This window comes from Vulpes lagopus, chromosome 15 (assembly GCF_018345385.1).
Source record: "Vulpes lagopus strain Blue_001 chromosome 15, ASM1834538v1, whole genome shotgun sequence".
NCBI lineage: Eukaryota > Metazoa > Chordata > Mammalia > Carnivora > Canidae > Vulpes > Vulpes lagopus.
Window position 1 is genome coordinate 25,375,665 of NC_054838.1, and position 15,337 is coordinate 25,391,001.

At 43.2% G+C, this 15,337-nt stretch overlaps 1 protein-coding gene across 3 annotated transcripts in view; it reads right to left on the reverse strand.

Moving 5' to 3' along the window:
• C2CD3 (C2 domain containing 3 centriole elongation regulator) overlaps positions 1 to 15,337 on the reverse strand; it is a 149,725-nt gene that overhangs the window by 14,338 nt on the left and 120,050 nt on the right. For 2 of the 3 annotated variants that reach the window (XM_041729982.1, XM_041729980.1), the window contains exons 30-32: positions 11,686 to 11,903; positions 7,457 to 8,372; positions 2,789 to 2,900 (exon numbers count right to left, since the gene is read on the reverse strand). In XM_041729982.1, coding sequence (XP_041585916.1) covers positions 2,789 to 2,900; positions 7,457 to 8,372; positions 11,686 to 11,903 — 1,246 coding nt within the window. Of the gene's footprint in view, positions 1 to 2,788; positions 2,901 to 7,456; positions 8,373 to 8,567; positions 8,704 to 11,685; positions 11,904 to 15,337 lie in introns of those variants that run through there. The other variant, XM_041729981.1, reaches the window with a different exon arrangement.

Below are 15,337 nucleotides of genomic sequence, written 5' to 3' on the forward strand. Positions count from 1 at the left end.
AAACTACAAACCAGAGTAGGAATAAAGGCCACGAAAATGCAGAGCTCCTGGGTGGGGGCTGGCATATTTCCTCCTCTAGGAAAGGATTTACAGATCTGATAAAAACGGAGATGTGTGAGAACTTAGATTGATCCATGTGCCAAATAAATGAGATGTCCTGAAAATGGTGCTAGAGAAGTTGAGCGAGAGGGGGAAGGAACATTAGTAAAAGGATTAGATATCTGACGGCTTTTCTTTAGGACTATATCCCCAGGCTCTCCAGAGGTTTCTGGACTGATCCCATTGGTCATCAAAATAGGCTTTAAAAAAGCATAAAAAATGTTTAAATGTTCATTGCAAAATGAAGCCCATATAAAGGCAAATGGGCTAGAAAAGTAGTAAAGGGTCATGATTTTATTTTATTTATTTATTTATTTTTTATTATTTATTTATGATAGTCACAGAGAGAGAGAGAGAGAGAGAGAGAGAGAGAGAGACAGAGACACAGGCAGAGGGAGAAGCAGGCTCCATGCACCGGGAGCCCGACGTGGGATTCGATCCCGGGTCTCCAGGATCACGCCCTGGGCCAAAGGCAGGCGCCAAACCGCTGCGCCACCCAGGGATCCCAAGGGTCATGATTTTAAAATGGTGAAATAGAAAGCATAGAGTCTGAAGTCATATGTTTTAAATCACTTACTGTTTGGGAGACCCTGGGCAAGTGACTTAATAGTTATGTGTCTCAGTTTCTATGTAAAATTGAATAATATCTGATTGTTTATATGGAAATTCTGAGAGGGCTGCCTGAATGGCTCAGTCAGTTAAGCATCTGCCTTCAGCTCAGGTCATGATCCCAGAGTCCTGGGATTAAATGTCGAGTTGGGCTCCCTGCTCAGTGGGGAGTCTGCTTCTCTCTCTACCCCCCACCCCCAGCTCGTGCTTTCTCTCTTGTTCTTACTCTCTCTAAAATAAAAAAAAAATTTTTTTAAATCTTAAGAAAAAAAAAAAAAAACCTCTGAGCTTCAGTTTTCCTTTCTATGAAATGAGGTAACCATATCTCATTGGTTGTTGGGAGAATTAAATGAGTTTACACTGAAAATACTTAATGTCTGGTGCATAATAAGCATTAAACATGAGTTTGCTATTACAATTGATAAATTAATATATTTTGTTCATAGCATGTATTATTCTCTGAAATGATCTTGCTTTTTTAAAAGCTCCACGGGGCTTTGTGTCCAGTTCACCCCTAGGATTTAGAACAAGTGCCTGGCACATAGGTACTATTACGGTTCTTTTCTCCACATTACTGTAATTACTCTTTCAAGATCACCTATGACCATCATGCTGCAAAATCTGACAGCCGATTCTATTGAGCACCGTGGGTGAATTCTTCAAAATTTAAAATGAAGCTCACTCCCCTGCTTAACAGACTTCAAAGGATATCCTTGCATTTAGAATAAAATCTAAACTATTTCATGGTTACATGTCCTGTGTGCCCTGGGCCCTCCAGCCTCTTTATGTTCCATGCCAATGGCACTGTGTCAGATTATGCCAAGCTCTTTTAGCCTCAGGGCCTTTGCATTTGCTATTCTCTCTGCCTGGAATACTCATCTCCAAGTTCTTACATGGCTGGTTCCTTCTCAGTAGTTAAGAACACAGATTTTGAAACCAGACTGCTTAGGTTCCTATCTTGGCTCTGTCACTTAACACCTGCTTGCAGCAAAATACTTAACCTCTTTGTGCCTCAGTTTCTTCTTCTTCTTTTTTTTTTTAAAAGATTTTATTTATTCATGAGAGACAGAGAGAGAGAGAGAGAGGTAGAGGCATAGGCGGAGGGGGAAGCAGGTTACATTCAGGGAGCCCGACATGGGACTCGATCCTGGGACTCCAGGATCATGCCCCGGGCCGAAGGCAGGCGCCAAACCACTGAGCCACCCAGGGATCCCGTTTCTTCATCTTAAAATAGGGATAAAGTATATACATCATTAGGTTGCTGAAATGTAAAGAGTTAATACAAGGTACTTTGAACAGTGCCCAGCAAGCACCACCATGAGCATCATCTTTCAGCTTAAACACTGCCCTCTCAGAGAGACCCGTTCTTTAACAGAACATTTGGTACTCATCACAACCTGTAAATATTTTTTGTTTACTGTTTGTGTTCCGTAAAGACAGGGAATCTGTCTTATTTACTATTGTATGCTCAGAACCTAGCACATTGCCTGACACAGGATAGGTACTCTGTAAATATATGCTGAATGATTACGGAAGTAGAGATTATTGCTTTCTTGCCACTTGTAAGAAAGGTCTGGTGCTGTGCCAAGGCAGAAGGAGGAGAGCTGGGATCTGTAACCACCTAGCTCAGCTGAATGATGAATAGTGACACAAGTGGGTATATCCCTGATACTTTTCTCTTCCAGACCTTACTCATCAGCCACTGTGTGCTGAGGCTACATCTCCCGTTTGAAGCTTTCTTTCTCTGCTCATGCCCACCTTGGCTTAGTGGCGCTCCCACAGCACTCAGTATTCATTTCTTGGCCAAGTCCTACTTTTAATGTTTCTGCACTGTTTCTTCTGCATATTGTCTTAGCTGATGATGCCCTGCTCTTAACACACTTACTCTTCATTTTGTGCCTAGTCACCCCTAGGTGAACTCCTGGTATACTGCTAGGTCTCCAGAATGTGCTCGGCACAAATTTGGAGTGACCACTGCTGCTGCCTTTTCAGGAAGCTGGCCCAGGGCAGCTCTACATTCTGCACATGCTTTCATGGACAAGACGAAGACTTTAGGAGGGAGCCAGCCGGCTGTTCTTACCTCATCTGTTGTGGCTCGTGGTGGCAAAGTTGTAGAGAGTGAGAGCATCCGCAAGGAGGCCTCCAATTGCTGGGGAGGCAAAAAGAAGTTGGGCACCACAAAGGACTCTGGCCTATATGGTAGTTAAGGGGCACAGATACCTAGAAATCCCCCCCTCCTTTGCCAGACTGGCATCTCCATTGGGCTTAGTCACCCTGACTCATTTTGTCCAGCTTATTCTTGCCCAGGAATCCTCTGCTCCAGTGGTGCCTTCTGCTTGGAAGACCCTGCCCAACTTTAACAAACTGCAGTCTATACTTTCTGCAAGGGTCAGTTAAAATCCTTTCTCCTCTTAAAAGCCTCTCCTAGTGTCAGCCCATGGTGACTTCTTCCCCAGAGTCTGCAACATAGGCTAACACTTGTTTTACTCTGCTACGACTCTCAGTTTGTCTCAGCAGGGACAGTGTAGTTTCCTTCATTTACCTCACTACTTCCCAGAGCCCTGCATGATGCTGATAGGTAGCAACATTTCAGTGACACTTGCTGAGGGCCTGCTGACCCAAAACTGACCTGTCAGAAGTCAGTCAGACAGGGTCAGGGTGAGAAGGTGGCTCCAAAGGCAGTGTCTCAGGCTGGAGGAAGATGCCTGGCACTGAAGGAGGGCTTGTCCTCCCAGCTGTTCTCTGCCAACATCCAGGAATGAGGACTCAACACATGAGGGGCTGTCTGTAGGAACAGCTGGTCCACCTAGTCTATATCTGAACCCTAGGAAGGCAAGTACCACATCCTGTACTTCTCTGTATCCTGACGTACCCAGTACTGTGCTGAGAACACAGTGTTCCAAAAATATTTATTTGTTCATTCAAAGCACTGATTCTGTTTGGGAGGAGACTATTTTGATGTTTTAATTTTGTTTCTATTCAATAAGCTAAATAGGATTCTGGTTCAAATCGGTTTATCACTGCTCTTCCATGCCATACTTTGAACTCCAGGAGAGTAGAGATGATTGATATATTTTTAATAGTCATATTCCTGTCACCTAGCAGAGTACATGGGATTACAGTAAGTGTTCAGTAAGTATCTACTGAATAAATGAAATGCATCATTTCCTGCTTTGGTTCAAGTCCTTGATTTTTCTAGAGAGGTGGTGTTGGAGTTGGAGATGTTGATGGAGAAGGACCCTTTTACCCAAGCCTTCTTCAGAGGCCCAAGTGAAGAAGGACCTAGTTGCTGTTGCTGCTCTGACTCCTGGGAACTGTGCCAGTGAGCTGATGCTGTGGGGAAGATTTGCTATGAGGTGTCACAGGTGTGTCTGAAGCACTAAGCTCCCCCTCTCAACCTATCACCTCCTGCCTTACTGCTCCCACAGTAACTTGTCACTTTTTAGACAGTAACTTTGGGAAAATTCATTTTGTGCACCCATTTCTTCACCTGTAAAGTAGATATAATAATAGTACCTTTGAGGATTACAGGACTCTATACACCCAAGTGCTTAGAATTATGCCTGACACATCAAGTGCTCATTAAATGTCAGCTATTCTTATTTCTCTTATTTCTCTTATTCTTATTAATGGGAAAAAGTTGCCTATTCTTGTTGTGTTTACTACTCTGGTTTCCTCCCCCCACTGAAGTCTGCTTTCCGTTCCCACGTCTGCACTGCCCTCCTTAATGCTAAAACCACCCACCAGTCTACATTTTACTGGACCTGTCTGAAGTGTCAGAGCATTGACCACTACTCCCTGAAACTCTGCTCCCAAGTTGCCTCCCTCCTGCTTTTCCACCTCTGCCCAGCTCTTCTCCACCTTTTGTGGCCATGTCTTGTTCTGAAGCCTGCTGGTGATCCTTAGGGCTCCATCTTGTGTGTGTGGTTCTCCCTTTTGAGGTTCTTCCCGCTGCCCTGATCTGTTTCCAGAGACACCCCACCTTTATAGTTGGCCTCCTCTTGGATGTCTCACAGGCACACATGTCCAAATGGAAATCTGTACCTTCCTCCAAAATTGTCTATCTTTATGTGCTGTTCCCTATCCAGTCAGTGACTTCACTTACCTAGCAACCTGTGACAGAAATCTCTAAGTCATACTTTATATTTCCTTCTTTCTCTTTCCTGTGGCTAATTCTTTCAAATCTATGCCCTTCCACTTCATCATAAAGCAGTCTATGTTTTGGGTCACATTTCTTCACCTTTTATTATTATTGCAAGTTTCCTACCTTGTCTCCTTGCTTCTGGTCTCCCCTCATCTAATCCATAATCCACCCTCTACAAGGCATTTAGGACTTCTAATATATAAATATGACCAATCACACTCTTGCTTACCAGTTATCATTTACTGAACACTAGGTACCAGGCACTTTGCTAGGTAGTTCATACTGTTGATTGATTTTTCAGTCACCCCACAAGAGAAATACTATTAGTACCTCTATCTTAAAGATAAGGACCCTGAAGTTTAGAGTCCACCAAGCACATTAGCCAGGCATAAAAGGCTCTTTAAGATGTAGCCCTGCCTTGCCATCCCACATACCCCTGGGTTCTAACCAGAGTAAACTGCTGCCCACAGGCCAGGCTCTTTCACATGGCTATGCCTCTACAAACACAATTCACTATGACTAGAACTTTTTCTCGTCTCTACCTACAGAATGCTATTCATCTTTGAGGTCCAGTTCTATGGTATCTCTTGCTGGGATACCTCTAAACAGTGTTACAGCAGCTTTTTCCTCTTGCTCCCTAGCATTCTGTCCATGTTTTATCACAGCAATTAAAATGATAAACTGGGGCAGCCTGGGCGGCTCAGCCATTTAGTGCCGCCTTCAGCCCAGGGCATGATCCTGGAGACCCAGGATCAAGTCCCACATCAGGCTCCCTGTGTGGAGTCTGCTTCTCCCTCTGCCTGTGTCTCTGCCTCTCTCTCTCTCTGTGGGTCTCTCATGAATAAATAAATAAAATTAAAAAATATATAAAACAATAAACTGTATCATTGCCTGTCCCTGCTTCATAATGGGAACTTCTTGGGGATCCCTGGGTAGCTGAGCAGTTGAGCACCTGCCTTAGGCCCAGGGCGTGATCCTGGACTCCCGGGATCGAGTCCCACATCGGGTTCCCTGCGTGGAGCCTACTTCTCCTTCTGCCTGTGTCTCTGCCTCCCTCCCTCTCTCTCTCTGTGTGTGTCTCTCATGAATAAATGAATAAACTCTTAAAAAAAAAAAAGGGAACTTCTTGAGATAAAGTCTAATTTAAATCTTCAGTAGCAGCACACAGCCTGGCAATACCCATTTTTTTGAAGAACGAATACTTGGCAAGGTCTGAATTAGAGCACTGCCCTTAGGATCTGGGCACATGTGACTGCTCCAGCACAGACATATATTCTGCACATGACTAAACTGCCTGTAAAGGCAACAACATCAGAAGCCAGGATGAGTGAGGCAGGAAGGATCTCTGCTGCAGGCAGTGTGCTTCCAGTGCTCCCCCTCCAGCCAGTCCATGGTTTCGGTCTCCTGATCTCTCACCCCTACCTTTTAGTTTCTCTCTGTCCTGCAACACGAATCACATTTGTGTAGTGGGTAAAAATGTTTCCACCTCACTTAATTTCCTCAAGAATCAATTTGGTTGGATTTTCTCAAGAATTCTGTGAAATTATGATAGTTCTATTCAATCTAGATTTACTAATCCCTTCTCTGTGCAATGTCTGGTTCCAGGGACACAGAATAAAACAAGGTCCCTGACTTACCTGGGGCGTGTACAGTCTGGTGGGTAAGGTGGGCAACTGCCTCCACTTTACAGGTGAAGAAGCTGAGGCTGAGAAGGGTTAAATTATAGATCTGATGTCACACAAGTAATAAGAAGCTGAGTCTGCAAGGGTCACAAACAGGCCCCCTGGCCTCTTCAGTAAAACAGACTCCTTCACCAGCAGCTGCACAGTAACTCCTGCTTGCTGTTGGGATGTCAGGTGAGCTGATCTGATCAGCCAGTTAGGCAACAGATGTGAGGGCTGTCGATGGTCCTAGCTGGTTTCTTTTTCTCATTACATGTCCATCTATGCTTCAAAGCAGGAAGAGGGGGAATGTCAGGTGTCCCTTCCCCCCATTAACACTGCCATTTTGGGGGTGGGGCGAATTGGGCAAGTGCATTTCAACTGTGTCCACTTTCTCTCTCATTGTCTTTTTTCTAAAAAAAACTGTTAGGCTGGTCACTCTTTGAGCCTCAGTTGCCCTACATGCAAAATAGAAATGATGATACCGACCTTCAAGACTTAGGTATGTGAAATGCCTGGCACATAGTAAATGCTCAGTCAATGAGCATTTACTCTCCTTTCCCCTCTCTCTGCACCCCCTACTTCTATTTCACCTGCGATTAAAGGTCTCATTTCTTACATCCAGAACTCTGCCTTCAAGTGTAAAATACCCAATAGATTGATCCAGTAAATCACGTGGGGCTATGCTAATGAATGTGCTACTAGCACTTAAACCCAATTCAAAGCATGATGCTTCAGACGGTGGGTGTTAATAGCATCACAGCACCTTATTAGCATGGGCGAGTCTTCTGAAGGAAGGGACTTCTATATCTTCCAGTGCATTACATAAGGGAGGCCACTGCTCATACTCACACACGAGGCTGGCCTAAGTGCCAGCATCCAAAATGCCTAGAAATGGCTTAAGGGACTACTTGTGGGAAATATGGGAAATACCAAAGGATACAGGAGGCTCTGCCTTGTGGACACTTCTGATCCAGATGTTGCCTGCTTCTGCCTGATGTCAGGGCAGTTGACGAGTAGCTCCCGATGACTTTCCTTTCTGTTCTGGGAGGGTAAGTGGAGAGGGAATTTCTCGAAGCTATCAGCAGAGTCACTTAGTTCACTGGAGGCAGCTTCATTCTCAGTTTGGGCCTCTGGCTTGGGCTCCTGGTCCTGATCTGCTCTTGGTGAGCTCAATCCAACAGAGGCGTTGTTCTCTTGGGCTCCTGAGGGCGTCACTGGTGTGATGACCTGAGGGTTTGCTGAAGCAGGCTCTCCATCCCTGGCATGAGAGGCTTTGACCTCATAAGCAATAAGACTTTGGCTAGGAGAATCCTGCCTAAGCAGGTGGGGGTTGACCCCTCTTCCTGCGCTGGACAGAGGGCTACTTTTGCCCTTGAGCTCCTCTCTGGGGAAAGGCTTTGAAGGACAAGAGGGGTCTTCCCTATATACCTTATCAGGCTGAAGGCTGATCTCATTTGTGTCTGACATGAAACTGGACCAAGGGCTAGTTTTGTCTGTCACGGTGGTGATGTCATTGAGGGTCCTGGGCTCAATGATGTCTTCTTCATAGTCCTCATCACTGTAGGCTGGGCCTGCCTCAGTTTCCTCACTGCTCTGCATCCTTGTAATGGGTACTGTGTACCCCAGAGATTCATGGAGCACTCCTCTTCTGCCTGAAGTCTCTTCAAGAGTAAGGGGAGTTGGGGAGTTTCTGCCCTCATCCGGAGGTCTTGCCAATGGCAGGTCTGGAGTTGTGCTTCGTTCCTGCATGGCCACAGTATCCTGAGCATCTGGTAGGGTGTGAACCTCTCCACTTCTACTCCTGGGTCGATGACAACTCAAAGATGCTTGAGAATTCCTGGTGATAGTCTGCAGATCTGAATAGCAATAGATATCACTCTTACTACAAGGTAGGGCCACACACCATTCAATTTCCCATGCTAGGCTCTAGATTTGGATGTATTCTTGCAATCAGATTTTGAACAAATCTTAAAGATAGTTAATCCACCCGAGTCAGTGAAACTATATTCAAGGCAATACAATTTCTAGCACTTTATTCTAACATCAGAGGACCAAAATCTAATCTGTTTATAGTTGTAGTTACATCTGTGGAAATGCTTTCAGAGACTATCTGCTCATGCTCAGGAATTCTTGGGAGCTAGGAGTCCTGGTGGGCATGTTCATGCTTCCATTTACTTCAGTAATTACCTATATTAAAAATCAAAATGAGAATGTACTTATTTATGTATTTGATGACAGTTATTAGAACTATGTATCTTACTTGGAAAATAAAAGCAAGTAATCTGTCACCCAAATGGTAAGGGAGGGGAGGTTTACAGAGAAAATGTAGGCAGCATGGTATGTGGAAAGAGCAGAGACTTTTGGAGTTGGTAGTTATGGGTTCAAATCTCTACTGTCACTTATCAACTTTGTGGTCATGAGTGAACTATCCTCTCTGAACCTGTTTATCTTTTTTTATTTTTATTTTTTTAAAGATTTTATTTAGTTATTAATGAGAGACACACAGAGAGAGGCAGAGACATAGACAGAGTGAGAGGCAGGCTCCTCGTAGGGAGCCCAATGTAGGACTTGATCATACCCTGAGCCAAAGGCAGATGCTCAACTGCTGAGGCATCCAGGTGTCCCTGAACCTGTTTATCTTTAAAATGTGATTAGCACCATCCTTTGCACAGGGTTATGGTAAAGAATACATGAGATAAATGGCTGTATGTGGTATGGCACATGTATAAACAATAAATGGGGCAGCCCTGGTGGCACAGTGGTTTAGCGATGCCTGCAGCCCAGGGTGTGATCCTGGAGACCCAGGATCGAGTCCCACGCGGGCTCCCTGCATGGAGCCTGCTTCTCCCTCTGCCTGTGTCTCTGTCTCTCTCTGTTTCTCATGAATAAATAAATAAAATCTTTAAAAAACAAAACAAAACAATAAATGGAAGCTACCAGTCACTTCAAATTGTTTTGCAATTAAATGGGAGGGAATAAGTTAATAAACAGGCCTAGTAAATGGCTTGTTTGCATGGTTATTTAAGAAAAGAAAGTTATGAATTGGGAGGCAAATATGACTCCTGGAGTGTGGGGTCACATCTCCCTCATGACATGTAATGGAGTCTTCAGCCTATAGGAGGTACTGGTTAAATTTAATACATTAAAAATTTTCAAGTTTCAAAGAGGACTATAGATGTATGAAAATGGAACATCCCTACCTGCAAACAGGAACAGGAACCAGGAAGCAGGTTAATTAATCCTGATCTCTTGGCCTGAACTATCCTTTCTGTCTTGGAACATTCTTATTGCTTTTTATAAATCAGCCCATCCTTCAAGGCCCTGCTCTACTATAACCTCCTCCAGGAAGCCTTCTCAGGTGCACCAGCTGGATGAGATGGCTCTATAGTATTGTTCTAGAAGGAAGCACTTAAGATGTTATTGTGTTTCCCCCATCAGACTGTGAGCTTCTCAAAGGCAGAGACCATGTGTCTGATTCATGTTGCATTTTTAGGGCCCAGTAAAGGACTTGGTATATAGATGTAGCATAAATGAGATCCCCACTTAGTAACTCACTGTCAAGCTTTACTCTTATCTATTTGTCTAATGACTTCTTCAAAAGTGTACTGAGATGTGATGGAGGCTGGGGGAGTTTATTTATTTAAACTGTTTTCTTCTCTTTCACTCTCTTCTCTCTCTTCTTTTAATATACTGATTTAAAGGGTTCCCTATTTGCTTTACCTCTACCTCAAACAAGCCTCCCTTTGTTTTGCTCTTATGCTTTCTTTCTTGGGGGCAGTTTCTTCAGTTGACCATAGAATGTACGCTTGAGAAAAGCAAAGACAATTCCTGTCTTGTCCACCACTTTATCTTCCTGGAACTAGTAACACAAAGTGCCTGGCATAGTTGGTGCTCAATAAATAGATGACTGAATATTTTCAAGCAAGTAGAAGCCAAATACAGGGGGCAGCCCGGGTGGCTCAGTGTTTAGCGCCGCCTTCGGCCCAGGCCCTGATCCTGGAGACCTGGGATTGAGTCCTGCGTCGGGCTCCCTGCGTGGAGCCTGCTTCTCCCTCTGCCTCTGTCTCTGCCTCTTGAGCTCTTTCTGTGTCTTTCATGAATAAATAAAATCTTAAAAAAAAAAAAAAAAAAAAAAAAAAAAAAAGAAGCCAAATACAGCATGTACCTTTGGAGCCCTAGCTACCAACTGGTCAGCACTCTGGGAGAGAGGATAGGAAGAAGGTTTGTACCTAGTATCAATCATGGTGGCTTCTTTCCCCTTCAAACAGAGAAAACTGAACTTATTCATCCTTGTGTACAATATACATCTTTTGCTTGAACAAAATGACACCCAAGTGATGACTAGAGGTACTGGTCTAATTGATTTCTCACAATTCTCCAAACTGTGCCTGATATAGAAGTTCTCAGGTCTTACCACCCCTACACTCTGATTCAATATAATGAAGCAGGACTCTGGTGATTTTTATGCTCAGGCAAGTTTGAGAAATACTTGTTCTACAGCAGTGCCTGTCTGGGCTGCTCAGTGGAATTACATGGGGAGTTATGAAAAACACTGATGCCTGGGTCCCACCTTCGGAAATCCTATTGCAACTAACTGATGGTACAGCCTGGGCATCTGGATTTTGAAAAGTTCCCTCAAAAACTCCAATATGCAGCCAAAGTGAGGACCACTGCTTTAAGCAATTTTTCAAAGGGTTGACTGTGGAACACCAACATCTAGAGTCATCTGAGGTACCTGCTAAAAATTCAGACTTCTGCCTTCTGAGAATTACAATTTTGAATATGTCCGTAGTTGATTTTTTCTTGAAAACAGAGTGGCACAATTCAAGAACTGCTACTGAACTTACTTAATCTGCTCTCACTTTTTTTTTTTTGAGGAAACCTCAAGAAGGGAAAGGGTAAGTGGTGTTAAATAGTAAGCCTGTGCCAGAAAACCACCAATGACCTGACTTAGGTCTCCAGTCTCTCAGTTCAATGCTCTTTCCACTTCACATGTTCCTGTGCCATGCTCCTGAATCTATCCTTTCAAAAGGAAGACAGTAAATAAGAAAGTGAAAGCCGTTGGTCTCTATTTGTCATAGGGGCTTGTCTGAGGGCAGACATTCAAATGCTTTTTGAATAGGCACCCAGCGACCATAACTCCTCAATAAAAGGGGCCCTGAGCCATACCCGTGATTAAGGAGCTGACTTGCAACACCAGGTTATTGGATTTCTCCAGGATGCACTGGCTCTCAGGGTCTAGGCTGCTGTCTTTGGGTCCAAGATGATCCTTCTGGCTCTCCTGATACTGTGAAATGATATGAGTCTGAGGACTGAGTGGAAGTAAAGGCTTGCTGAGCTTCTGACTGAAGTACTGCTGGATCTGATCTAACTCATTCAGATTCCTCCTATAAAAAAAGAAAGGGAAAAGAGGACAAAATGATTATTCACTGGCTTTACAAGCATCTTTTACATTTCCTTGGCATTCTACTGCTTGAGCTAGGAATTAGTATTTCTCACTTGGTCTATTAACACTAGGACCCTACCCTCTCCAATCCACTAATTCATCCTTTACTTGACTATAATCCTGCTGCTGGGGACAACTTTCCCCTCCTTTCCTCTGGCTACTGAGATTTCTCTTCTGATGTCCAGCAAAAACCCCACATTCTTGGTTACCATTCAGGTCTAGTCTTCATATCCTCTTACTCTTGAAGGAGGAAGGCCTTACTCTGGACTAACAATGACCTTTGCTACCTCATAACCATTCCCGATCCTTCAAGTAAGTGACCTCTTCTAGCAAGTCTTCCCTGAACCTCTAAATTGGTTTAAGAGGTTCCCCTTTGTGCTCCACAGTTCTGTATGCTTCTGTATTCCCCTTTGTGCTCCACAGTTCTGTATGCTTCAATCACATCTGTTTCCCTTGATGTACTGTAAGCTCTGCGCTGATTCCTTTGTATCTACTGTGCTTTCTCCATGATAATAGATGGGCCCAGCCCCAACTGGGTTCATTTCTGCCTCATACCTCTGAATGCTGGAACCTGATTTTAAGCTACTCCCCTTGCTGTGTCCCTATGCTACTTTTAAAGTACTCATCTCTCTCTCTCTCTCTCTTAATATTTCTCCTTTTCAAAACTCTATCAACCCAAGTCATTGGATGAACTCTCTTAAACTCCTTTACTCTTGGCATCTCCATCAACCTTTTGTCTTAGATTTCTGCTTAGTTTTCTCATTATGTGTCAGTTTCCCAAACTAGGCCATGAGCATTTGGTAATGGAAGATAGTATCTCAAATTTCTCTACTTCTCTGGTACACTCAATGTGCCTGGTACAACTGGTACAACATGGACTCTTAATACCTGTGAAGTAAACTCAGTTTTTCTATCCTTTTGTTAGGAACAGTCTGTATGTTCTACAGTCAAATCTAATTACATGAGAGAACACAGAGCTGATCCTTAATCTGTCAATAGAAACCATGATTCTCAAATCACAGTGGATTTACATAGGTGTCTACATCTGGGTATATGCCACATGCCACCTGTAGCAGGAACATGCAAACAATTGTAAACTTGGCAAAACTTAAGAAAATATGCAAAACCAACTGGCCTTGTCAGAGATTCTGGATATAGAACCTATTAACACGAAGCTGCAATTTTCTCATCTGTGAAGAGGTTTTTAATTTTTTTAGATTTATTTATTTATTTGAGAGAGAGAGAGAGAGAGAGAGAGAGAGTGTGAGCATGAGCAGGGGTAAGGGGCAGAGGGAGAAGGGAAAGCAGGCTTCCCACTGAGCAGGGAGCACAATGCAGGGCGGGGCTCAATCCCAGGACCCTAAGATCATGACCTGAGCCGAAGGCAGACGCTGAACCAACTGAGCCACCCAGGTGCTCTTCCTTCATCTGTGAAAATGTTTACTAATATTTGCTCTGTAGGCCTCAGAGGATTGCTGTGATTCAAATGAAGCACTGTTTTAGGACTCTGTGACCCCAAGAAGTAATGCAAAATTGGTATCTTGTTTATCTTCATTTGGTAGGGAATTCATCTACCAGCAGTTTTAAAAACCTGGTTATGGTGTAGCACCATCAGCATCATCTGAGAACTTAGTAGAAATGCCAATGTTCAGGCACTATCCTAGACCTACTGAATCAGAAACTGTAGGGGTGGGTCCAGCAACAGATGTTTTTAACAAGCTCTTCATGTGATTCTGATACATTCTAAATTTTGAGAACCAGTGCTCTAAGGCAGTGATTTACACAGCCTGGCAATTTGGCCCCAAGATATCTTTTGGCAATGTGTGGGGACATTTTTGGTTGTCACAATCAGGGGAGGAGTGCTTCTGGTATTCAGTGGATAGAGGCTAAGGATGCTGCTAAATATCCTATAATGCCTAAGACAGGCCTCCTACAACAAAATATCTGGCCTAAATGTCAATAAGGTTGACAGTGAGAGAAACTGCTCTAGGATGCAGGAAGAGTTTCTCTCTTTTCTCAGTGAATTCTAAAATATGTTTTGTGAATGACCCAATAAAATGCGGCCACACTGTTAATGGTTTTACTTAAATAGCCTCCAGTCTCTAGTTGAGAATCAAAACGAGAATCTGAACATACCACTTCCTTGTAATATAAAAGTTTGAACAACCAATGTCCCACCAATCAAAAATATTTTGCCAATTCTTTTCTGACTTTGCTTTATGAAAACAAGTAATAAGTTAGTTTTTTCCAAATATAAAATCTGTCAAATATTTTTTCCTCAAACTTTACACACTCTTCCTCCCCTCACCCATCACTATTCACTTGAGAATCATTTGTTCTAAAAGTCCAAACTCTTAGCTGACATTTAAGGCTCATATAAGATGACCCTATAGAATTTGCCCTGCTTTTTTTTACATCATCCATCCATCCATTCATATTTCTGAGTGAGAGAGAGAGAGAGGCAGCACATGTGAGTGGGGTGAGGGGCATCTTGAGAATCTCAAGAGAATCTCAAGAAAATCTCAAGCAGCCTCCCGGCCTGTGCGGAGCCTGAACATGGGGGGCTCCATCCCATAATCCAAGAGATCATGACCTGAGTCAAAACCAAGAGTTAGATGCCCAACTGACTAGGCCCTCTGCTCTTTGCATCTTAGGCTCAGCTGCAGCCTAAGTGTATTGCTAGTATTCCATCAAACTTGATGTGATGTTTTCATGCCTCTGGGTCTTAGCATGTTTTCTGCATAGAATATCCTTCACGTTTGTTGACCTGCTCCTTCAAAGACCAGTTCAAGTGTGACTTCTTTAAAGCTTCCTATGACCAACTTAGAATGTTCCTCATTCTTCCATCTACCCTTGGCCAGAAAATCTGCAGATCTTTTTTTTTTTTAAATTTTAAACAAATTTTTATTACACAAAGGTTGTCACATAATTGGATATTTTTTCTACTTTGTACACAATTATTCTTACTCTCCACAGAAAGGCTGTTTAACTTTTCATCTGGTGATGGCAAACACTAAAATCCTGATTTTAATAGAATAGTAGTAAAAATGCCTCAGTGATTTAAGTTGAAAGCAGTACATTGGTACATGGCTCTTGCACTCAGTTATTAGGAATGTACAAATGTCTTTTTATTCAAAAATACAAAATAAATTATTTGTAGACATGGACAATGACAGCAGTAAACCATTATATATCGTCAACTGAAACCAGTAACTGATGGTAAGTTATAGTGATTTTCTTAAACATCAGCCAGCCTTTTATTCAGTCATTTCCTTCAACTGACTTCTCTGAAGTTATAGTTGAGGAACACAGCCTTGAGCTTCGTCTCAAAATCTGCAGCTCTTATCCCACATCATTATAATTATCTGGCAACAG